The 24,510-nt window shown below is 43.2% G+C and overlaps 1 protein-coding gene across 2 annotated transcripts in view; it reads left to right on the top strand.

Annotated features, from left to right (window-relative positions):
* LOC138264458 (sodium- and chloride-dependent neutral and basic amino acid transporter B(0+)-like) overlaps positions 1–24,510 on the top strand; it is a 245,105-nt gene that overhangs the window by 209,337 nt on the left and 11,258 nt on the right. For both annotated transcript variants that reach the window (XM_069212544.1, XM_069212545.1), the window contains 2 exons: positions 20,122–20,231; positions 22,821–22,988. In XM_069212544.1, coding sequence (XP_069068645.1) covers positions 20,122–20,231; positions 22,821–22,988 — 278 coding nt within the window. The remainder of the gene's footprint in view (positions 1–20,121; positions 20,232–22,820; positions 22,989–24,510) is intronic.

The following is a 24,510-nucleotide window of genomic DNA, read 5'->3' on the forward strand; positions in this document are numbered from 1 at the left end:
CATGGGTATATGTAGCGCACTTTACTTGGGTCTTATAAGTAAATTAAATAAGCCATTTGGGTATGAGCCAATGTCACCATGTTTTAAGGGAGAGGGCATATGTACTTTAGCACTGGTTAGCAGTGGTAAAGTGCGCAGTGTCCTAAAACCAGCAAAAACAGTGTCAAAAAGTGGAGGGAGGCAGGCAAAAGGTTGAGGGTGACCACCCTAAGGCTGTCAGGTCTAACATGTGTCCCCCCCAGCTGAAAGTGGGGAGAGATACACAATCTCCTGGGCGCTCTCATCGCTAAGGCGGAAGTATCTGGAGAGACCATCAGCATTGGGTGGTCAATCCCTGGGCGATGCTCCACCATAAAGTCCATCCCCTGTAGGAAAATGGACCACCTCAAGAGTTTAGGATTCTCACCCCTCATCTGCATGAGCCATCTGAGGGGCCTGTGGTCTGTCTGAACCCAGAAGTGAGTCCCAAACAGCTATGGTCTCAGCTTTTTCAGGGCCCAGACCACAGCAAATGGTTCTCTCTCAATAGCACTCCACCTCTGTTGCCGTGGTAATAGTCTTCTGCTAATAAAGACTACTGGTTGGTCTAGGCCCTCCTCATTTAGCTGTGCTAGAACAGCCCCTATGCCATGCTCCGAAGCATCTGTCTGCACTATAAATTCCTAGGAGTAGTCAGGGGCCTTAAGCACGGGGGCGCCCACATAGCTTCCTTCAGGGAGTCAAAGGCTTTCTGACAAGCCTCTGTCCAATTCACCAACCTAGGTTGCTTTTTGGATGTAAGTTCTCTTAAGGGTGTCACAATGGATCCATAGCCCTTGACAAACCTATGGTAGTATCCAGTGAGGCCTAAGAAGGCTCCCATTTCTGTCTGTGTTCTAGGCTTTGATAGTTTAAATCTTGGCGTGGAGTGGCTGCACCTTGCCACCACCTACTAGGTGTCCCAAGTACACCATGGAATCCTGCCCAATCTGGCACTTACTAGCCTCGATGGGCAGGCCTGCCTGTTGCAGAGCCTGAAGCACCTCCTTGAGGTGGAGCAGGTGTTCCTCCCAGCTGGAACTATAGACGGCTATATCGTCTAAGTAGGCTGCGCAGAAGGCATCCTTGCCAGCTAGGACCCCGTTGACCAACCGTGGGAAGGTATCGGGGGCATTTTTCAACACAAAGGGCAGCACTTGGAATTGGTAATGGCCCTCAGGTGTGGAAAATGCAGATCTCTCTTTACCCCCCTCAGTCCAGGTGATCTGCCAGTACCCTGATGTGAGATTAAAAGTACTGAAGAATTTTGCAGCCCCTAGTCTGTTTACGAGCTCATCAACTTGGGGGATGGGGTGACCGTCAGACCATGTAACTGAGTTGAGACCCCAGTAGTCCACACAGAACCGGAGTTCTGGCTTGGCATAAGGTGCAGCAGCCCTGGGTACCAGCACCACAGGGCTGGCCCAGGGACTGCTGGACTTCTCAATCACCCCTAGGGCCAGCATCTTGACAACTTCCTTCTTGATGCTGGCCTTCACCTCATCTGACAGCCTGTACATTTTGTTCTTTACAGGGGGACTGTGCCCTGTGTCAATATCGTGGACACACAGGTGGGTGAGTCCAGAAGTAAGGGAAAACAGGGAAGAGAACTGCTCCAACAACTCGTAGCAGTCTCCTCTCTGATCTAGAGTCAGGGAGTCAGAGAGATTGACACCCTCCACTGACCCATCACCTTCTTTGGCAGAGAGGAGGATTATGCGCCTCAGAGCAGTGGAGGACGGTCTGAATATAGATCATGAACTTGAGTATTTTTGGGGGGATTAAACCCATGGGTACTATTTGCTCTATTTGCTCTTATCTAGGTACCAAGTGATTCCTGTTTCATGAGACTTGCCTAGTAGTTTTGTATGTTATTGTACATTCATCAAATGTTTATTTTATAATGTACTTTCTTTTTGTTATGATTGTGTTATGGTTGTGTGCATATTCATATATGATGTTCTTGTCAATCCAAACCTAAATCAATATTTGGGCTAATATTGCCGTAAATGTGACTTGGTTCTTATAAAGGCCCTTTGGTGACCGTTATAATATTTGGACATGCACACACATGTTCTACGATAGATTGTATATCACTATTAAGTTAAGAATATAACATATGGACTCAGATATGTAGGTGAGGTACGATAACTTCATATGATGGATTAGATATTAATTTGGCTATCAACACAATATGTTGGCATGGAGTGCTAATATGATCCAAGTGGTTTGAAACTTTATATAGATTGTTCGAGGCATTCACCATTTCTGACAGACAATTTGCTGATTCACGTGATACAGGTGCATTTTGATTTGTGGGCAAAAGGTAATGTCTAATTATTTTACTATACCCACAGGGTACTGGTTCCCGTGTTTATTAATGCACATGGGCTTTGCACGTCACTGGATTGTATTTAAGAGCATAGATTCTGCCGATGTATAATGGTGAAGGTTATACACATAATATGGCGGCTTAGTAAACACAGTATTCCCTCTTTTATGTCTCTTTAAAGGAGGTACCCGTAAGTAAAGAATGGCTGCGTACTCGCAACCTCTATCTGTGGATTTCGATATAGAGTTTTCACAAATAGTTTCTCGTTTTGACATTCTTAAGGTGAGTGGTACATGTTTATCAAACAACTCTGTGTTCTGTACTGCATTACAAACAGTGGCAGTGTCTTTATTTTTAAATTCGGAATGTTAACAATTTCTCGAAGATGAACGCTATGGTGCCATGAGTGTCCTGATTTTTTGATTATACACGGGAGAATGGACTGTTCTCAGGTTGTGTTGTGGGGTAATGTACTCACTAATAGCTACTGATTTCAATGGTTTCTTTATAATTTTAGTTGTTGTTAACTCACATCTCTACTAATCATGTGTTATTCACTAATATTGACACGTAGTGGTGAAACGTGACCAGTGCCATGTTGAATTATGATTACCCTGATTTATTTTAGGTCTTAGTATACTTGTAAGGTATGTGGCACTAACTCAGTATCATATACTTGAATCTTTTCTCAGTAAATACAATGTAGGGCATTTATTGGAACTTGCATGATTAGTGAACTTACAGTTGACTAGGTAATGGACTATTATATCAGGTAGGTTTTTGTAAATAGTTGGGATTGTCTTTTTCAATTAATTCATCAGATTTGTAGCATGTGTGCATGGTTCATTACACTCTTTAATTTTATATATATATATTTTTTTTATTTTAGTATTATTTTCATTTTTGAGCTTTTGGAATTTGCATCATTCGAACATATCAAATTTTCTAGGTATATTACTTGATAAATAAATTGTGGCATGATATTTCACTTCAAATATCACGAATCATATAGAATAATATTGAATCCTTATATTATAAGTATATTCAGAAGGAGGTGAATCCTTTACTATTGGTCTCCATCCCTAAGGCACTATGGTGAAGGGTATACAATAATTGCTAAACTTTATACTTACGTTCAGTTCTTTTTTTATGATTTTAGCCCTGAGGAATTCAGGGGGTCACTCCCCTAGATGAAACACGTGTTGGCTGGGGTATATTTGAAATCCATCATTTTATTTATGGAAGTATAAGGATTTGTTTGAAATCAATAAATTGCAAACTGGTCAAACTACACAGAAGAACTGTGACGCTTGTTTTCACCTTGCTAATAGATAAAGACCTTGTTCATGATTTTGTGCCTTAGACTTGGACATTTCATTGTTATTTGACCAAGATATTTTATACAAACGTTTGTACTATTAACTGAAGACATACACTAATTTACCCTAGCCTGTGCCTCTAATTTTAAGGTTGGAGAGAGGTTCACTGTCCTCTTCTATTCCCTCATCTGTCAGAAGGAGCATACTGACCTCAGACCTCTCACAATGAGGCTTGAGTCGGTTGTGATGGAGAACCCTTAGGGGGTGGCTAGGGGTACTGAGGTCCACTAAGTAAGTGGCGTCCCCCTTCCGCACCTTGATCTCAAATGGGCCAGTCCAGCGATCCTGGAAAGCTCTAGGCTCTACTGGCTCCATTACCCAAACCTTGTCTCCTGGTGAGAATTCGACCAGAGTGGCCTTCCAGTCATACCACTCCTTCATCACCTCTTGACTGGCCTCAAGGTTACTTTTGTCCTGCTTCCCGAAGCATTGGGTTTGGTTGCAGAGGGCCAGCATGTAGCTGACCACATCCTGGGGATGTGTCTTGGGAGCTATTTCCCAGCCCTCTTTCACTATGCTCAGTGGTTCCCTGACAGGGTGACCATAGAGAAGCTCAAAGGGGTTGAACCCCACCCCTTTCTGGAGCACCTCCCTATAATAGAAGGTATGGCAAGAGGACGTCCCACTTACGCCTCATGGCCTCAAGTAGGCCAGTGATCATGCCTTTGAGGGTCTTGTTGAATCTCTCAACAAGCCTATTGGATTGAGGATGATAAGGGGTGGTAAACCAGTAGGTCACCCCACACTCATCCCACATGGACTTTATGTGCGCTGACATGAAGTTTGTGCCTCTGTCAGACACAACCTCCTTTAGGAACCCCACATGGGTCAATATTCCCATCAGGGCTCTGGTCACCATCGGTGCAGTCACTGTTCTCAGAGGGATTGCCTCTGGAAAGCGGATGGCATGGTCCACCAAAACCAGGATAAACCTGTTCCTTAGGGCGGTTTCGCAGTCCAAGGGACCAATAACGTTGATGCCCACCCTTTCAAAGGGGGTGCCAACGATGGGCAGTGGGATCAGGGGGACCTTAAGCCTTTTCCCTGTCTTCCCACTAGCCTGGCAGGTGGGGCAGGCCCTGCAGAAACTATCTGAGGCTACCCACATTCTAGACCAATGGAAGTGGGTGTCAAGCCTGGCAAAGGTCTTGTCTTGGCCCAAATTTCCTGCCGGGGGATGTCATGAGCCAGACCCAGTAGGAAGGCCCGATAACACTGAGGGACCACCATCACACGTGCTGCCCCAATGACCGGAGCCTTGAGCTCACTGCAAAGGAGATCATTCTCCCAGTAGATATGGTGATCGCCAGAGGCTTCACCAGTTGCTTGGGCTGTGGCCTGTTGCTTCAGACCCTCGAGGGTGGGGCATTCTTTCTGCGCCTTGCATAATTCTTCCCTGGTTGGCCCACCCTATACTTGCCAGCCAGCAAGTTCAGGCAGGTTGCCCAGGTCAGCGATATCCTCTCCAGTTGGCTCAGGGGCCTCCTCCTCTGGGGCCCCTTCCACCACCGTGGGAATATCTGAGGTGGGTTTCCCGTGCCTCTTGCCCTTCCTCTGTGCAGCTGTCTGAGCCATTGTTTCAGGCTCCAGATGCCCTTAACTCCCTTCCCGGGCAGCCATGGACCTTGTGGTCATGTAGACCCACTCAGGCAAACTTAACATCTCCAGGTGGGATCTGAGCTCCACTTCGTTCCAGGCAGTATGCTCAAGATCATTGCCTAACAGACAATCTAGAGGCATGGCAGGACTCACAGCTACTTTTAGAGTACCAGAGACACCCCCTACTCAACGGGAACCAGAGCCACTGGTAGGTGACTCTCACAATTGTCAGTAACTATGACCTGGTGGAATGTATTAGGGACTATCTGCTCTGCTGACACCAGCTGACTCTTGACAGTAGTCTACAACCTTTGCCCATCAATGGTGACCCACTGCCTATACTTGCAAGTATTGGCATACATGTGGGCTTTTGGCACCATCTCCTTATCTCCCAGGGATACTAGGGACACCTCTATCTGCCCCCAAAAGTTAACTGGGACTGTCTCCCCCCTGAGCACTAGACTAGCCAACCCAGTGTCTGCCCTCCAGTGGTGTGCTGGGTTATCTTGGAACACTGAGAGTGTCCATGCTGGTAGCTCTCTAAGCATTTGGGGATGAACTTCTCTATCTTCTTATTGAAGTACCCTGGGCTGTCAGGTCTAACAGTGACAAACAGCCTATTTAGTTTCTCACTACTGTGAGCGTTGCTCCCCTCATAGATTTGCATTAGAAATGCCCTGACATATGGCTAAGTGGTATCTTCTGGTCTATGAGGAATAGCGTGGGCATGTTTAGTATGTTTTGAATGATAGTGAGAAATGCTGCTTACTGGTTTTGGTGAATATTTTATTACCATTGTAGAAATGCCACTTTTAGAAAGTGGGCATTACTTTGTGCTTATACCTCTGGTGCTTTTGCAGCTTGACTCCAGTCCACATCTGGGGTAGAGTGATAGCTGGGCTTTGTGCACACTTTTCAGACAGCCAGTACACATGGAGGGTGGAGGTGTAACAAGAGTACATCTGCATACTGAACGGTCTCCCTGGGCTGGGAGAGGTAGAGGCGGGGCACACATGTGTCTGTAAAGGCTGTGCTTTTGCCTCACACAAAGTGCTTCTCTAACACCTACTGGTGTCTGGAGCCAGTGTTGGACGAGAAGGGGACATTCCTGGATCCGGTTGAATATACCCCTCCCCACGTTGGTGGAAGCTGAGCAGAATGAGTATAAGTACAGGGGGTTGTCCCTCACATTTTTAGACACTGATGGACTGTAAGGACTGGACACCAGATGCTGCTGCAAGGACTTACTAGGAACCACCATTGGGGACTGTTTTGCTGACGTGCTAATCTGGGACCTGCTAGGTCACCAAGGAGGATTGACACTTTTTTCTTACCAAACCCTACTGTACTGGCCTGCCTGCACCCTGCTCAGATGCCACCAGTGTCCCCAGGTGCTGGGTGATGCGCCCCCTTCCTTCCCGGTCTCATCGCTTTATTTGGGTAGCTCACACAGCACATGAAGAGAGCTTTATTTGTGTTAATCTAGAACAGCGTATGAAAAGCTGGCTTCATCCCGAGTGGAGCACCCCCTTCCTGCTTGGGGGTGAGGCAGTCCCCCCTTTCAGAGAGAGGTAAAGAGGAGCCCGTTGGCTGAGTAGAGTTTTCTGTGGTGCTCTGGGGGCACAAGTAGGCACTGTTGTCTGCTAAAATATTGCTGCCACGACCTGGGCCAAGAAAGTGGAGCAGCCAGCTCGTGGCCAAAGACACTGTGAGGTGGGCAGCTACCTTGGACCCTGCCCCCACAGTAGGAAGGCAGTGGTCCAGAAGGCCCTGGAGGGCTCTTGATGAGCTGCCTCTGGTAAACAGCAAAGGAGGGAGTTGCTGAGGTCAGTGGCCGGGCAGCGTTAACATGGGTAGCTGACTTGGTTTCTTCAGACTACACACGGAGATTAGGAGAAATCTCCACGCCAGCGGAGCTGCATGTGAGTACACCCCCATTCCACCTGCTCAGTGGAGTCCCACGGGGACGCAAGGGCTTTGGTTTCAATTCCCCTCACAGGGCGGGGCGGAGACCTCAGCGGAGGCCCCATGCTGCCAAAGAAAAGTATTATAAACCCTGTGGAAGGAGCACAGGATTTCCAGTATCCATCACAGTGGATTAGGCACAGCTACCATATAACCTCTAGAGGAAGCGCCTTTTGTAGGGGGAGCGTGTTGGTGAGCCTTGAAGATAATGTGTTTCACTGACTGATTCTTGCCCTCACTGTTTCTGCATTTTGTCTGATTCTAAGTCTTGGTTACTTGGTTGGGATAATACATTTCTTCAGGACCTGCCTAGGAGACATGAAGAGGGTGATGATTATGAAGACATGTGCCATACAGTAATGTTTCCTTCATGCATTTTTCCATGACATAGGCCATATGGAAATGTTTCTTCTTGTCTTACCTTCATAAGGATGATCTGCCATTAGGGGAATGTGTCACTCTAGGTGCATGTGCTTTTAGTGATGATGATGATAAGACAACTGCTTATTTTTGCAGGATGTTAGTAACTAGGGGCCAGGTGTATCAAGCTCTCAGTTTGCATTTCTTAAATAGTAAATTTTAAGAAATCTCTATTTAAGAAATGAAAAATGGGATGTATGAAATTTGTGATTCGGTAATAGCGATTTCTTAAAATTCGCAATCGCTATTACTGAATCGCAATTAGAGAATGGGACTCCATTCTTCCCTATGGGCCTGTAGGCCCATAGGTGCAAATGTTTTTGCATTTCCTAATGTGAGAATTCCAGTTAGGAATTCGCAAAATAGGTAACGCAAGCCCAGGGTGCTGGGGGCCTAAGGCCCCCTCTGATGCACCCCCAAAAAATGTTTGCGATTCCTTAAAATTGCACAGCCAATGCCTTTCATACATCTTGAAAGGCATTTTTGCATTCGCAAACAGCCGAATGTTGTGATTCGCACCATTTGCGAATGCAATTTTTTTTATATATCTGGCCCCAAGTACTGATCTGACTACTGCTGGTTTGCAGAGTACTGGTAAACTATGTAAAACCCGACAACTGTTTGTGTAGCAGGATATAGCTGATACATGCAGTTTTGGTCTAATTATGTTGTGTGCAATACAGTATATTTGTATATATAACTTGGTGTGGAATTTCCTTTGAGGTATACTCATTGTGTCACTAGTGTTGTGTGTGTTGTGCAAATGCTTTACACATTGCCTCTGAGATAAGCCTGACTGCTTGTGCCAAGCAACCAAGGGGGTGAGCAGGGGTTATCTTGGGTGTGTAGCTCCCTTGCCCTGACTATAGTGGTGGTCCCTGCCCGGCTGAGGTACCTCCTAGCCAACAAGGAACCCTCTTTCTAACATCCTCTAATCACTTTAATTTCACCCCGGATTCTGCTCCTTGATTTGTCTTATGCAACTGTAATGGCAAGTCAAAGGGGGCAAGGCTGGTAGGTTTTGGGTTGTTGCTACTGTTAGAAATTTGGTTTATACCATTGTGTCTTAAATGCCAATAAAAATATATACAACAAAAAGGCTCTACTTAGTGGATTTGCCTTGCTGGTTTTCTATGCAGTGAAACAAAGCTTGGGTATTGTAGGCTTTTGGACCCTTTTGCCAGAAGAAGAATGGAATCTTACTTTGTTTCCTTGATAATAGTTGGTCAGTCACTTCTGATGGACCAACGCCTGCAAGCATAGTGCCATGTGTTCCACATAGAATAAAGGATCTTCTTACATATTGCACTGTTAGTGGTTATGTTATGTTATCTACACTTAGTATAGCACACAAAACACCCTCGAAGAGGAATCTTAGCGCTGTGGAACAGACCCAGGAAAATAAGGGAGAGGAAAGAAGAGGGAGATTAGAAACACCAAACTTTAAGAGGTTTTTTGAAATACGCTAGGTCAGAGCACATAGATATGCAGAGAAAGTTTGTTCCAGTAGTGTTGGCCGAGATAAGAAAAACATAGTCCACCATACTTGACTGTGTGAATGCTCTGAGGGCAGAGCAAGACCTGATGGTTAGATCTCAGGTTTCTAACGGGCAGTAGGGGACAAGTTTTTGTTGGAAATACGCATGCACTTTGCCTGATAAAGAATTGTGCACCAGGCATAATAATTTTAAATTTGCACATTTCCTGATAGGAAGCCAATGCAATGATCTGAGATTAGGTTCAAATGGAGTGCAGGGGGGAGGGGTTTTGCAGTCAAAATGAGCCCTCCATCCATCTTGGCATTTCCATAGTCCAGAGGGCTGACCACAAGAGCATGTATAAGGGTCCTTCTTGTGTGGAGAGGCAGCCACTCTCAACATGCGCATAATGCTGGAGCAGGTACTGCATATAGAGCCTACCTGCTTTCTTATAGTCAGATTGCCATTGATTAAGATGCCAAAGTTCTTAACCACCATTTTAGATTGGGGTGGAGTACCTAATTCTGACGGCCACCCAGTTGTCTGCCTAGTAGTTGAGGCCTTCCCAAACAGTACTAGCTCTCTCTTGTCACTATTGAGCTGTAGGCTGTTCTGGGACATCCGAGATGCAATTTTCCTCATGCATTTTCTGATTTTAAGGTTAGTAGATTCAGGATTAGGGCCCATAAAGATGATCAATTCTGTGTAATTTGCATAAGAGATGACATCTAGACCACTGAATCTTACAATTTGAGCGTTGCAGCAATATATATGTTGAAAACATTGGGCTCAAAGAGGAGCCCAGCAGTACTCCTTTATCTAATAGAATGAAACAGGATTTAAAAGGGCCAAGCTTGATGGTTTGAGTAAGATTGTTGAGGAAACTCTGAAACCAGCCAAGAGCTTCACCTTTCACAACAATCACAGAAAGTCTTTTGACCATGTTTGAATGTGAGATGGTGTCAAAGGCAGCAGACAAATCCAGAAGCACCTGCATAGTTTGTCAAGAGAGAGTCTGATGGTGTCTAGAACTGCCAGCAGTGCAGTTTCAGTACTGTGTGTGGCTATGCAGCTAGATTGCAAGGGATCCAAGATTACATTCTTTTCAAGATAACAAAATGCTGCTGATTGACTAGGCTTTCTAGCACCTTGCTTAGATACAGAAGAAGAGATACCGGCCTGTAGATGGCCTATTTTTTAAGGGATCCCTATTGGCTTTTTACAAAATGGGCCTAACTTGAGCTGCCTCCACACTTGAGGTACGGTAGCTGTATTTAAGGAGAGGTTAAACAGTGCTGTGGTATCAGGAAACAAAATGTCAGCAAGTGTCACTATAATGTGAGGACAAGAGAGGTCTAAGGGAGAACCTGACTTAATTTTGATCATCATTTCTAAGCCAAGACCTAAGGTGATGGGTTCCAGGCATTGTAGTGTAATAGAGGACTTATAAAAAGGGGAAAGAGCATCAAGAGTATCAGTGGTAGGCAGAAGTTTAGCAGTGTTCCTATAGATATTCTCTATTTTTTCTTCAAAATGGTTAGCCAAGATATCACGCAGTTTCTGGGAGGCTGAGATGGGAGAAGTATATGTGGTAGGCTACATTAGTGCATTTAGGAATTTAAATAATTATTTGGTTGAGTTGCCAGCGCTGTAAATTCTATTGATGAGATGTAATATACGACTGTGTTTGAGCTTTTTATCATATCTATTTAAGGCTAGTTTGTAAGGGACCTTGTACAGGAGAAATTTGGAGGTGCGCTGTCTTCTTTCCAATTTCCTACAGGCTAATTTCGAAATGCTTTAGCTCTTCCAAGAACCATGGACAGTGAGGCCTGGAGGAATTGCCATGAATGGTTCTTATAGGTGTGACTACATCTAAAAGGTGGGTGAAGGATTCTTGAAAGTTTGGAAGCGCTCTGTCAATATCTGAGGAATTTATGACATATTGGGTAGAACAGATAGGGGGAAAGTAGAATTTAGGATCTCTTGCCAGGTCCTTATCCATTTTTGACCGTCATCTCTGGTGATCTCTAGAATTACCATCGAGTTATCTGGAGGCAACATTTTGAGTAGACATTTTGAGTAGCCAGTCAATACATACAGCAGAGTTGGGTATACCTAAACAAAGACACATTTTAGGCAACAACATGCTTTAGAAATTATTTTGATTTGATTTGAATTAGACAATTTGAGATTGGGAACATTCTTACTCCTGTTGTACTTAAGATTTAAGTGAGCACCTTGCTCTTGATTTAATAGCTATTTTTTCCTATTACTTGGTCTATGCACCAGAAATGTCACATGGCATACTAAATACATTAGAAATTGTTTTAGCCTTGCACTTATCTTATAAGTGAATGAACTTACTTAACAATTGGACAGAAACTTCCACAACAATTAGACAGAAAATATTGAATTTCGAGGAGGCTTGGCTCTACGCCCAGAGCTTAAACTGATGTCTGATTTACTTGCAATAAAATGCTGAAATATTTTGAAAATAAAGCAGGAATAGCTTGCCTGCATTGATTACAAATAAAAGTAATGTAAACTAATCGCTCTTGTTTGATGATTAATGTACTAGTGGTTACCTCTCTAAAAGAAATAATCCTAGAGTTTATATAGTGAAATGACGAAGACGTTAGATGCCACGCCAGTACACCAAAAACCACATGAGCATATATGGAAGAGTTCCAAAAGATTCCATGAGTTGAGATCATATGTGGTTTAAAGTATATTTAGAATATGCAATCACTTACAAGGAAATGGATGTCACAACTTCAAAACTGGCCCATGCGGATCAAAGGTAAAACAGAATTATTTCTTATAGCTTCTGATCCCTAATGCTAAAAAGAAACTATCTAAACCTGATCATTGCTGTGAATTTAGAGGAAACTGTCAGTGTGTTACTTGATCTTGTGATGTGTATGAAGAAACTGGCAAACATTGTCATATATTTAACACATATGACATATTTGGTATTCCTGACAAAAGAACACAGAGCCATTAGAAAATAAACACTAGCAAAGCCAATTGTATAGTTAGTATGCTGACCCCTTGCCCTGTCCAGTATCCTATGATGCAGAGAAGCTATATGGAAATGGCAGTTCAATTGGCCAATTTTTGAAGAGGGCTAGGCTAAGGCTCGTCTGTGAATGCATAGGTTAGAAACTGGGTTTTTCGTTGAGGGGTGTGAACTCTTCTCAAACAACAACCACAATCCCTGTCAGCATGACCTACAAAAAGTCACTAAATTCATGTGTGGTAGCTGGGCACAAAAGAAGCCAGGATAAACTTACAGGCAATGTGTAAAGTATGCATGCAGCACTTAATCAGTAATGCAGTGAAAACACAATATAAGAAAAGTCCCATATCAATTTAAGACAAAAAAGTAACATTTTTTGGACACCAAAATGACAAAAATCCAATTAGTAGAACTGGAGATATGAATTTTTAAAGGTTTAGTAAAATCTAGTGCCTAAATGATCAATGATCAAAGCGCCAGTTGCAGATATCATCCCGTGTGAGATCAGGGCAAAGTCAAAAGTTTTTGAGGACCAAGATAAAGCACGGTATGGATGCACCTTTGAATTTAGCGAAAACTATGAAAGCTAAAATACAGTGGGGCAAGGCAGCTGGCTGCATCTGAGGAAGCGGCATCATCATTGGGGACCTGCTAGATGAAGTTGCAGTAAAGATTTATACGCTTGGACTTAGTCTCTTTTTTGGAAGTCAAAAATCTATAGCGGGATAAAGCTGCAGGCTGCAGCTGACGAAGGCCCTATGGGACCCTATTCCTCTTCTATGAGGAACTGCTGAACAGGATTTGCTCTTGTAGAGAAGAACGTAGAGGAAGCTACCGCAAAGTCAGGATAACCAGCAATGCATTTGGGGTGGATCGGCGAGCAGATAGATCCTGTCTTGTTCCTCAGAGCACTTTTTGGCTGACTAAATGTGTATCTGTCACAAATTAGAAACTCATAAGCACATTATTTGGCAACTGTTATACCGGTAAACTTTTTCTGATGAGCCAGGCTTACGAGTTCCAGGAGTACAGCAGACAAGCAGGAAACAGGCAGCTGATGGTAGGTGAAAGTACTATGGGGCAGAAGGCAGACAAGAGAATAGTGGTGCCCCTCTAAGCACATGCGCACATTCCAATACGCGCACACAAACATGCATACACACACACGTTTTAAGTACAAATACAGTTTACGTCCTTCTATCAAAAGGGAGCCACTTCAAATCACGATGCAAGCTTTATTCTGAAGTGCGCAGGTACAAAAGGAAACATACAACAAAAAACCAGAGGCAGACAGGACCACAAACCACTTCATGTTCCATGTGTCATCATTTCTTTATCTTCAAAGGTACCAGAGCACAGAAAGCAAGTGTAAAATAGGCTATTTATCACAATAAAATGATGCACCATGGTGAAGGATGTCTTCAGAAGATGGAATAGGGTTTTTGAACATCCAAGCCAGGAAAACTTTGAATCGAAAGAATGAAACAGTCAGATCAAGCATAACACAACGGTTAGAAATGGGGTCTTTGGTTGGAAGTCAGGTTACCCCCTGTCCAAGCAAGGACCCTCACTCTAGTCAGGGTTAGTCACACACAATCCAAATTATCCTGTGCCCACCCTCTGGTAGCTTGGCACTGAACAGTCAGGCTTAACTTAGAAGGCAATGTGTAAAGTATTTGTTCAATAAATCATGCAATAACACAGTATAGCACCACAAAAATACACCACACAGTGTTTAGAAAAATACGTAATATTTATCTGATAAGATGCACGTCAAAACGATCAAAATGCAATAAGTATATGTTGAGATATCACTGTAAAAATGAGATAAAGTGTCTTTAGTCTTTTAAAAGCAATAAATGTCTCTTTCAAGCACCAAGTACCTGGTTTGCACTCAAAATCTTTTCAAAGAACCGCAGAGGAGGAGATGCGTGGAAAACAAGGGGGTGTGCGTCAATTTCTCAGGCCGCACATGGCAATGTGTCATTCAGTTTTCACTCAGGGACGGCTTTGGGTCGATTTCTGGCATTCGGTCGTGGATCCTCTTCAGGTTGTGGTGTTTTCGGACACCCTGGGGACGATGCGTTGATTTCCCCACGCTGACAGGACGAAATCACAGGGGCTGCATCGATCCAGTGGGTGTTGCGTAGACATTTCTACCACACGGCAGGAGCTGTGTCAATTCCTCTCTGGACGTTGGGCTGCATCGTTCCAGCTTGGCTATGTGTCAATCCAGTGGGCCGTGCATTGAATTTCTGGTTGCTACACTGGTGTTACATCGTTCCTCTCATTGCAAAGTCAGGCTGCGTCGTTCCGGTTTGGCGTGCGTTGAATTTTTCACTGCGATGCAGGCTGTGCGCCGTTTCTGGCAGGCTGTGCATCGCACAAGGAGTCCTTCTTGCAGAGATGAAGTCTTTTTGGTCCTGAGACTTCAGGGAACAGGAGGCAAGCTCTATCCAAGCCCCTAGAGAGTACTTCTCATCACAGCCAGAGAGCAGCAAGGCAGATGGGAAATAGCAAGGCAGCAGTCCTTTACAGAAAGCAGTCAGGTGAGTCCTTTGGGATGCCAGACAGTACTTCTTGGAAGGATGCAGGTCCTGGGTCAGGTTCTCTTCTCCAGGAAGTGTCTGAGTTGGTAGGGGCAGAGGTCCTGTTTAACTACCCAAATGTGCCTTTGAAGTGGGGGAGACTTCAAAGAGTGGCTTAGAAGTGCACAAGGACCCCATTCAGTTCAATCCTGTCTGCCTGGGTCCCCAGTAGGGGGTGTAGCAGTCTTTTGTGTTGGGCAGGGTACTGTCCTTTGAGTTGTAAGTGTCAGGTCCTCCACCCTCCCAGCCCAGGAAGACCCATTCAAAATGGAGATGTATGCAAGTGAGGCTGAGTATCCTGTGTTTGGGTTGTGTCTGAGTGAATGCACAAGGGAGCTGCCAACTGAACCCAGCCAGACATGGATTGTAAGGCATAGAAGGATTTAAGTGCAGAGAAATGCTCACTTTCTAAAAGTGGCATTTCTAAAATAGTAATATTAAAACCAACTTCACCAGTCAGCAGGATTTTGTATTACCATTCTGGCCATACTAAATGTGACCTTCCAAATCCTTTTGGATCAGCAGCTACCACTCAAACAGTGGGTGAAGGCAGCCCCAATGTTAGCCTATGAAGGGAGCAGGCGAAAAATTAATTAAGGGGTTTTACACTATCAGTACATATAAACTACACAGGTACGTGTCCTGCCTTTTGCCTACACAGCACCCTGGCCTATGGGTTACCTAGGGCATACCTTAGGGGTGGCTTACATGTAGAAAAAGGGGAGTTTTAGGCTTGGCAAGTACTTTTAAATGCTAAGTCGAATTGGCAGTGAAACTGCACACACAAGCCTTGGAATGGCAGGCTTGAGACAGGGTTAAAGAGCTACTTAAGTGGGTGGCACAATCAGTGCTGCAGGCCCACTAGTAGCATTTAATCTAGAGGCCCTGGGCACATATAGTGCACTTTACTAGGGACTTATAAGTAAATTAAGTAATCCAATTGGGTATGATCCAATGTTATCATGTTTAAAGGGAGACATCATATGCACTTTAGCACTGGTTAGAAGTGGTAAAGTGTGCAGAGTCTTAAAACCAGCACAAACAGTATTTAAAAAGTGGAGGGAGGCAGGCAAAAAGTTAGAGGTGAACACCCTAAGGCTGTCAGGTCTAACAACAACTGCATGAGCCATATCCAGGTCCCAACTGTTTGTGTCTTTTTGAGTACTAAAAAGTGAGACAATTATTTGGAGCTTTTATTACCTGAGCACAGCCCACATTTGAACCATAGAATATTCAACAAGCTCTACAACTCTCACTCATTCTCACACTTTAGGCTGGCCATCAATTTTACTTATTTTGTAGTTTGCACTGAATTATGCTTTCTCCTGAGAAGGACCTAACAAGCACTGGCAGGCAGTCGTGGCTCGCGGGGATTCCTGGGGACGGGGCGGCGCGGGGAGAAGTAATGACACCTGAAAAAACAAAATGAAATAAAACAAAACTTAGCTCCACTCCTGCGCCGCTCCTATGTTGCACACAGGCACAGGCCCCGAGTCTGCTCTGCGGCCAATCCTGACGCTGCTCAAAGCAGCATCATGATTGGCTGGGAGCACCCAGGCAGACTGGGAGCCTGTCAGGCTCTCTCCAGCCCAGCAACTATGTTGCTGGGCTGCAGAGAGCCCTGTGCATGTGTGTGTTTGGCCGGCCTGAGATGGCCTGCCAAACACACACATGCACTCTGAGGGGAACCCCAATGCCCTGCCCCTTTCACAAGGATGGAATAAGAAACACATTTTATCATCTGCTCCTTGCAAAAGGATTTGCAGCAGTTGCTGCTGGCGGGGGGTGACGCTCCTCCACCCTTATGGAGGAGCCGCACTGCTGGCAAGGCTAATCATTTCGGCTTTTTTATGTTGAAAGGAAATTAATTTGTAAGCTTCCGTAATATGGCGAATAGAGAGCACATGGAAAGCAGTAGCAAATGTTTTTTTCCCACACACAGGAAGTCATGTGCTGTTGCTGGTGCTGTACCTGTTCTGTGTTTATGGAGGAAGCTTACATTGATGCTACCTATGCTGTACCTGTGTTCAGGTTATAATCAGAGTTTGACATATAAGCTTACAGTTGCACAAGTTATAAAACCGTCCAGAGTTCATGTAGTTATCATTTACTCCTTATGATCATAATAGTTCTATTTATTGATCGTAATCCAAGCATTTTGTGACATAATCTTAATTAATAAGACTTCTCCCAGCAGTCTCTCCAGGCAGCTGACACGTGTTTCATGACTTATCTTGCATAGTAAAGGTTGGAACATCATAAATACATAACAGTGTAACGACTTCAATTTCATATCATTTCTTTTCATAAATATGCATCCATTATTTGTAGCAAATAACACGTTTTATATTTTTCTCATAATTAACTTCAATACAAATGGTTCAAAATCAATCCAGTGTAAGTTACAATTTTCGATAGTCGTACTACGTGTACATAATATTCATTCCAATTAACACTTTGTGAGATGATATATTATGCATTTCCAATGATACATATTTCTACCTAAACATCCTGATTGCGGCATGTGGCCAATTTGTATTTAGACAGTCATAAAAATATAAATATTGAGTTAGATATAATTATCAACAAACCCTCACTAATCATATTCTCTACCTTATATATTCTTTCTGTGTTTCAACCTCCTTAGGAAACTCTAGGGTCTTCATGCTGTATAACCAAACCCTAGCACATTGCATTCAGTTCTCTTCTAACCCAGTGGAATGCAACCTATTGTCAATGAGCCTTTTCAACTGACATGGTTCAAAATGTATCTAAGCTCACAGTTGCCCAAATTTTCTTCATGTCCTCTTCATAATGCGGTTTTCAGCTTCATACAGTATCCATGTTACGTATATTCAAATATTCCAAAATGTAGTAGATGTCATATTCTGTACTGAGACAGAAATATCTCTTCAGATACTTAATATCAATGTAATCTAACAAAGGAACTTCAGCTGAATAAAATAAGCTAACTGTTAGACCTAGTACCCTTGACATAGTCTCCCCTGTCTTTTTGCCTATGCTTCCTGTGTTGTGTCTGTGTGCTGGACTTTGTTTTTGCTAGATGTGTAATTGGCTTTTCCATGATTGGCATATTTGATTTACTAGTGAGTTCCTAGTAAAGTACACTAGGGGTGCACAGGGCCTGTAAATCATATGCTACTAGTGGGACTGCAGCACTGATTGTGACACTCACATGAGTAGCCCTGTAAACATGGCTCAGACCTGCCACTGTAGTGTCTGTGTGTGCAGTTTTAAACTGCCAGTTCAACCTGGCAAGTAAACCCACTTGCCAGGCCCAAACCTTCCCTTTCTGTACATGTAAGGCACTCCTAAGGTAGGCCCTAGGTAGCCCTATGGGTAGGGTGGAATGTATGTAAAAGGTAGGACATGTACTAATGTGTTTTACATGTCCTGACAGTGAAATGCTGCCAAATTTGGTGTTAACTGCTGCAAGGCCTATCTCTCTCCCAGGTTAACATGGGGACTGCCTGCCTTTAAATATCTTTTAAGTGCGCTTTCCCATTGGGAGCAGATAGAGATTTGGAGTTTGGGGTCTCTGAACTCACAATTTAAAAATGCAACTTTTGGTAAAGTTGGTTTTTAGATTGTCAGTTTGAAAATGCCACTTTTAGAAAGTGTGCATTTTCTTTCTTAAGCTATTCTGTGCCTCTGCCTGCTTTTGTATTTCACATCTGGGTCAGACTGACAGGTGGGCTGGTGTGAATTCCTTCTAGACAGTGAAACAAAGGGAGCTGGGGTATAGCCTGCATATCCTGATGAGTCTTCTGGGCTAGAGTGGAGGGGCGGAGCTGAGACTTACACCGGAATGGGCTGTACCTGTCCTCACAAAATTCAGTCTCCAACCCCCTGGTGTGTGTATGGGTCCAGGACCTGGGCACGGCAGGATCTTGTCAACAACAGAGACTTTCCCTTGAAATGTGCCTACTTCAAAGGTAGAAAGGAGTATAAGTAGTGGACGCAAAACCCAGACTTTTAGAACACTTCTGGATCAAGGGAACCTCTGCCAAGGAGAAGAGCTGAAGAACTGGAGGATAGTACTGCCCTTTTGCTGTGTGTGCTTTGCTGGGTTGGTTTGCAGTTGCTGCTTGTGCCTTACAGAGGTCAACAACTGGACTTTGCTGTGTATGCTGCTTGTGAAGTTTCTCCAAGGGTTTGGACTGAGCTTGCCTCCTGTTAATATTTCACATACTAGCCTCTGGGTGCACATGCTGAACTCGCCAGGCGCCTATTCCAGTTTCTGGGCCTTTAGGAGTGAAAGCTGATGAAAAGCTAAAAAACAAAACAAGTGCATTACATTGGATGATACCCAGACCGACATCGCTGCCGGATCCCGTGATGCCACCTGCAACTGGAGCCGTGGTCCCCACTGGAGTACGACGACCCCGACAGAATCTGCAAACCTGAGGCTGCCACAGCCTCGCTGTAGTCCACTACCACGTGAGTCTCGAAGTGCTGTGTCACTGATGTCTGTGCACCCTACTCCGCCAAAAGTGTAAGGAACCGACGCTTCGCACCATGCCGCACTGGATCCAGCGACCCCTCATTCCCCAAGTCCATGCATTGGATGTTTCCTCATTTTCACAAGGTACTGTACCTGGGGGCTATGCGACCCCATGACTGTTGCCATTGGCATCGGATTGTTGGGAACGACTCTGTCACAACACTGTAATATCACTCAATTGAAGCATTTGTGTTTCTAAGCACAATGCTTATATTGAAGTTTAATCTTTACAAATACATAACTTTGCTTGTGTATTTTGGATTTTTGTCATTTTGGTATTTTTTTACTCAGATAAATATTGGCTATTTATCTAAACTGGTGTTGAGTCCTTTTGTGGTAATTGCACTGTGTTACTGTGTGTGATTGTAAAAATACTTTATACATTGCCTCTGAGATAAGCCTGACTGCTTGTGCCAAGCTACCAAGGGGGTGAGCAGAGGTTATCCTAGTAGTATATCTTACTTACCGTGACTAGAGTGAGAGCCCCAGCTGGACAAAGTGCAAACTGACTGCCAACCAGAGACCCCATTTCTAACACTAACCCATCCATATTGTGCATTTCTCCATTTCTTGGAAATGTGAAATCAGGGGAGGGGAACCAATGAGGAAAGCAAGAGCAGCAGATGTAGACTGGACAAACCACTAGAGCCAGACTCCTGTTCTCTTTCGTGTATTATTAACAGATCAACTCTAACTTTTTCACAAATATTGCAATATTAAACTTTCACAATTATTAGTCATAGTGCTAAAGAACGAAGGTGTTTATGCTTATTTACTGGGCTTAATTTTTAACAGGCGCAAACAGGTTCATTGAAGACATAGAGATGATGCTTGGAAAGAAGCATTGGATATTCTGGCTGTACTGGAGAGCGTGCTGGTACGTCATATCACCTTTGCTTCTGGCGGTACGTATTGTAGTAACAATCCTCTATTAATACCCCTTGTGATTCTTTATCAAGATCCGGTGTGTTCATTGGTATTCCACTATAACAAAAACCCTGAATTTACTGAATAACTCTAGTCAGGCAGTGCATTACTTCACATAGAATCAGTGTGTTTGTTATCTTTTGCAGACCTCACTGAGTCGATTTATTGCATAAGATTATTTGTGCCAGAATTGAATTGTAAATACTGCCTAGGAAGAAGTGTGTATTGGTGTCTATATACTTCTAACACTGTGGAAATGGGTGCCACTTCTTATAGGGTTGTGTGGAAATGAGTGACTGTAAACTCACACATTGGCCTAGGTACATGTGCAGGTATGAATGTTCCCAACAATCTGTGGTGCTGCACCATCCCAGCCATATTTATTCCAATGCAAACCCTATTCCCGGCGTCCAGGCCAAGAAACCAATCTGTAAATTTGATACATACTAGACACACTGTTTTATGTCCCTGGGCCCTGACTTGGAGGGATCCTTCATTCAAGTACGTGCCATGTAGACTCAAGTGCATAGCTCCTCTCAGCAAAGGCAGTGACTGGTAGTGACATTTCTAGCCTTTTGGTGTGCAGTAAAGGCACCCGGGATAAAGCATACTGGCCTTTCTGTATTCATGATGTCATTATGAGGAAGACTAGATCCATCCATGTTTATTTCTTCTTGTCTGCTTGAAATGTTTGTGAACAAAAGATGCATATTTTTTGCAAAATTAATCACGAGCATTGGAACTCATGAGCATGGTGGATACCTTAAAATTATTAACAGTGGCTTTATCATTAGGATTATCCTTAGCTCTTCTTGAACATTTATGTGCTTGGAAGTATGGCAGCTGCTAAATATAGAAATATTGCTGCCCCTAGACGATGGGAATTTAGAGACTCCATGGCACAGTGGGTTCTCTTCATACATTCCAGCTATGTCATAGGGTTTCAAATTGTCCCTCACAGAGGAGATCAAACTTGGCCATTACAGGACTGGAAATGCTTTTATGCCAATGGAGAGGGAATTTGGCCTTTCAGTGTGTGCCAGAATTCCCCTTTGACGTGTGGCAAAGATTGAATTGCAAACAGTTGCTGCAACCCAGTAATGGTGCATTGTTCTTAAAATGAAAATGAGATGGAATGGGGCTAGAATAATATCCACTGTTAAGACTAATTGTAGTATTTCCAGTCTTCACTTTTGTAGTTGACCCAGTGAGCCCACACCTGCGTCTCTGTTGTGCTCTCTTTCTCTACATGGCCTCCATTGGTGTGTCCAAACTAACTACATATTAATTTTGTACACTGTCTACTCTGTTTCCCACTCTTTCTGCTGCATTCCAGTGTTATTCTGACGTTCTTCTACATTAAGGTTTGTTTTCTATGTTCCTTTCTCCTCATATACCTTTTTGTTTAAGCATGTTTATATTTTATTTCGTTTGACTGCAATTTAATTGTCGTTTGGTCTATTAAATACTTGTCTAGCTGTTACATACATTGAAATACTGCACATTAGTGGGGGTAATTTCTTCATTTCTAATGCCCAACGTAAAAAGCCTATGGGTCACTTAGACCTTGACGCCGCCTGCCTGCTCCAGATCACTGAAGGCCACGACCTCCTATCCCCTGGTGGATTAGCCGTGAGCTTAGAGGCCACCAATTGCAGAGCGAGGGCTCTGCTTTCACAAACACTACGGCTCTCCCACCTCCATCTGCGTCAGAGGGATTGCATGTTTTGCAGGGTGGGAGCACTGTCGACTTCCAGCATTACTTCCAGTCCACCAAGCTCTCAATAACCACCTCAGTTACTTGAGATTGATAAACTATGCGTTGCAAATACCTCAGTTCATTGTGCACTGTAACAGATCAAAACTGCATACTTATAAGAATCACAAAATATTGTAGATTTCTGGAAAAATTTAATAAGTGGCAAAAGTACCAATATGGGACATCACAGGATTCAATTGTGAGAATTCCCAAGGCCCTTAAACAGTCTGGTAAACCAGTAAAAATAAAATTGCCACAATAGTATACACTAAAATAGCAACTGAAGAAATACTGGTTAATAATATAGAGCATTTCTCTCAAGTGGAACAGAAATCTAACAACACTAAATATAGTTCAAATTGTCACTAGTTAATATCAGCGAGAAGAGTGTCTACCTGGTTAAAATCTATGATTGCCCTGACATCTGTTGTAGAACAGACAGAAAAAAAAAAAGAAATCATAAATTGGACGCTCAAAACAAGCAAGATCAAAAAGCATGGAAGCCTTTATTTTATAAGTTCACAGAAAGAAACCAATCTAATTGCTATCCTCATATGATGTTCACCTACTGAAATGTCTCTTTCACAGTGCTTTTATTTTGCCAGTACAAATACATAGTTTTTTCTGTATTAAGCATGTTTTATGAAAGGGCAACCTAGAATCATATTATAAAATGGAACATCTGAATATAAGCTTGAGTAACATATGGATATGTCAGTTTCAGGTATGTTTTTCAGTATATTGCTATTAATAGATTGCAATAAAAAGCCGTATATATTAACTGATTGATATCTTTTTTTATTGGCAGGTCATTTTGGTCTGGTCGTTGGTGACATTTTCTACACCAAAATATGGTACATATGAGTACCCTCCCTGGGCTGTAGCACTTGGCTGGCTTATGATAGTTTTCTGCATTATGTGGATTCCCATTATTGCTGCCATAAAAATTGTTAAGAGTGAAGGATCCCTGTGGCAGGTATGTTCGGTATCACTGGTAATATACCGTAGTATAATATGAAAAGTGTAATATCCACAAATCAGATGTAAGGCAATTACCTCGCAAGAAAGGAAATTCTAAGCAGTGATTGTAAAAATTTGGGACAAAGGATAAACGTTGAGAATATCAGTTTGAGAACAAAGGTAAATTTTACCGACACAGCTGAGCGGGCATGTGATATTGATCAAGCAGCCACATGTGGCAAACATATATAGACTACGCAGAATGTCCCAGGCATGACCATGGGCATTGACCAGATTCCTATAATGTAGCCTCTGCATCCTTAGCTAGATTAAATGTTCTTAAATAAGGTACTTTCAAAATCAGAGGTTAAGGTGGAAGACACGTAAAAGTGTTCATAAATAACAATATACTGTACATCCCTCTGTCACTAAAAATTTCTATGGAGCAGGGATGTGATTTTTCACACGCTCTCGGCAAATACATTTTGCAATGCATGAATACTTGTAAGCTGAGTCCTGAAGAAATGTTTCTCAAAGGATAGATACTAGGCAGCCGGTGCCTGATCGTGTCGTAGCGAGAGAATCAGCCAGGACCCAGCAAGAGAAAGAGAAGAGAACTGGGCAGGCAGTACCCAGAGAGGGTGGCAGAGAGCTAGGCTGTGGGTATTCTTGGCACTTTTGTGTGCACTCACAAAGGGGCTTACACAATGGGCATGTCTTGGCCATTTTACTTCCTATACATGGTTTGAACACGTAATCTGAAAAAAGCCGGACAGACCCTGGCCTGTCTTGAATGGCTTTATATTTCTTACTCAGTCAAGCCAATACAAGAAAAATGCATAGAATCAAATTGCTTTAGTGGAACTAATTATGTGATCCGATGCTCAGAAGCATACTTTATGTTGGACTATGCATTTCAGTATAAAGGCAGCACTTATCTGAGGGAGATATTCTAAAAACATGTTTAAAAACATTTTTTTTTAATATTTCTGTGAGGTTGTGCACAATATCACAATATAAAGGGAGCATAAGGCATGCATGCTATGATAGTGAAATGTGTATGCAGCCACTGTAGAAGCAGCAATCCTGGAAAGCACCCATTTCATGCTGGACAAGAACTTGTCAAAATTGTTGTTGAGCAGGAATGCACATATATGCCCTGCGTTGGTGTTATATAAGTGCCACAACTTTAACTGCTCCACTGCATTGCGTGAATTTCTCATAAATCTTGTTTTTTGCTGTTAGGGCATAAACATAAGTGTAATCTTGGAGTTGCCTTACCATTAATTGGAAATGCTACGCAGTGTGCTGTGATAAGTGAATGCTTCTAAGTTATCATTGATAAATACATGATCATTGATTTTATTTTATGTTTCCGGCTACAGTTTGTTTGGTTATTAGCAGGCATAATATTTTCTGTTTATTTAGACTCAGTGATAAGGAGTCCTTGAGGTTCAATATCCAACTGGGAAAAGAAAGACTTTAAGGCCTCAAGTTATACTGGGATGGAGATCTTATCATCACACGGGACTTTACTC

This window comes from Pleurodeles waltl, chromosome 2_1 (assembly GCF_031143425.1).
Source record: "Pleurodeles waltl isolate 20211129_DDA chromosome 2_1, aPleWal1.hap1.20221129, whole genome shotgun sequence".
Lineage (NCBI taxonomy): Eukaryota > Metazoa > Chordata > Amphibia > Caudata > Salamandridae > Pleurodeles > Pleurodeles waltl.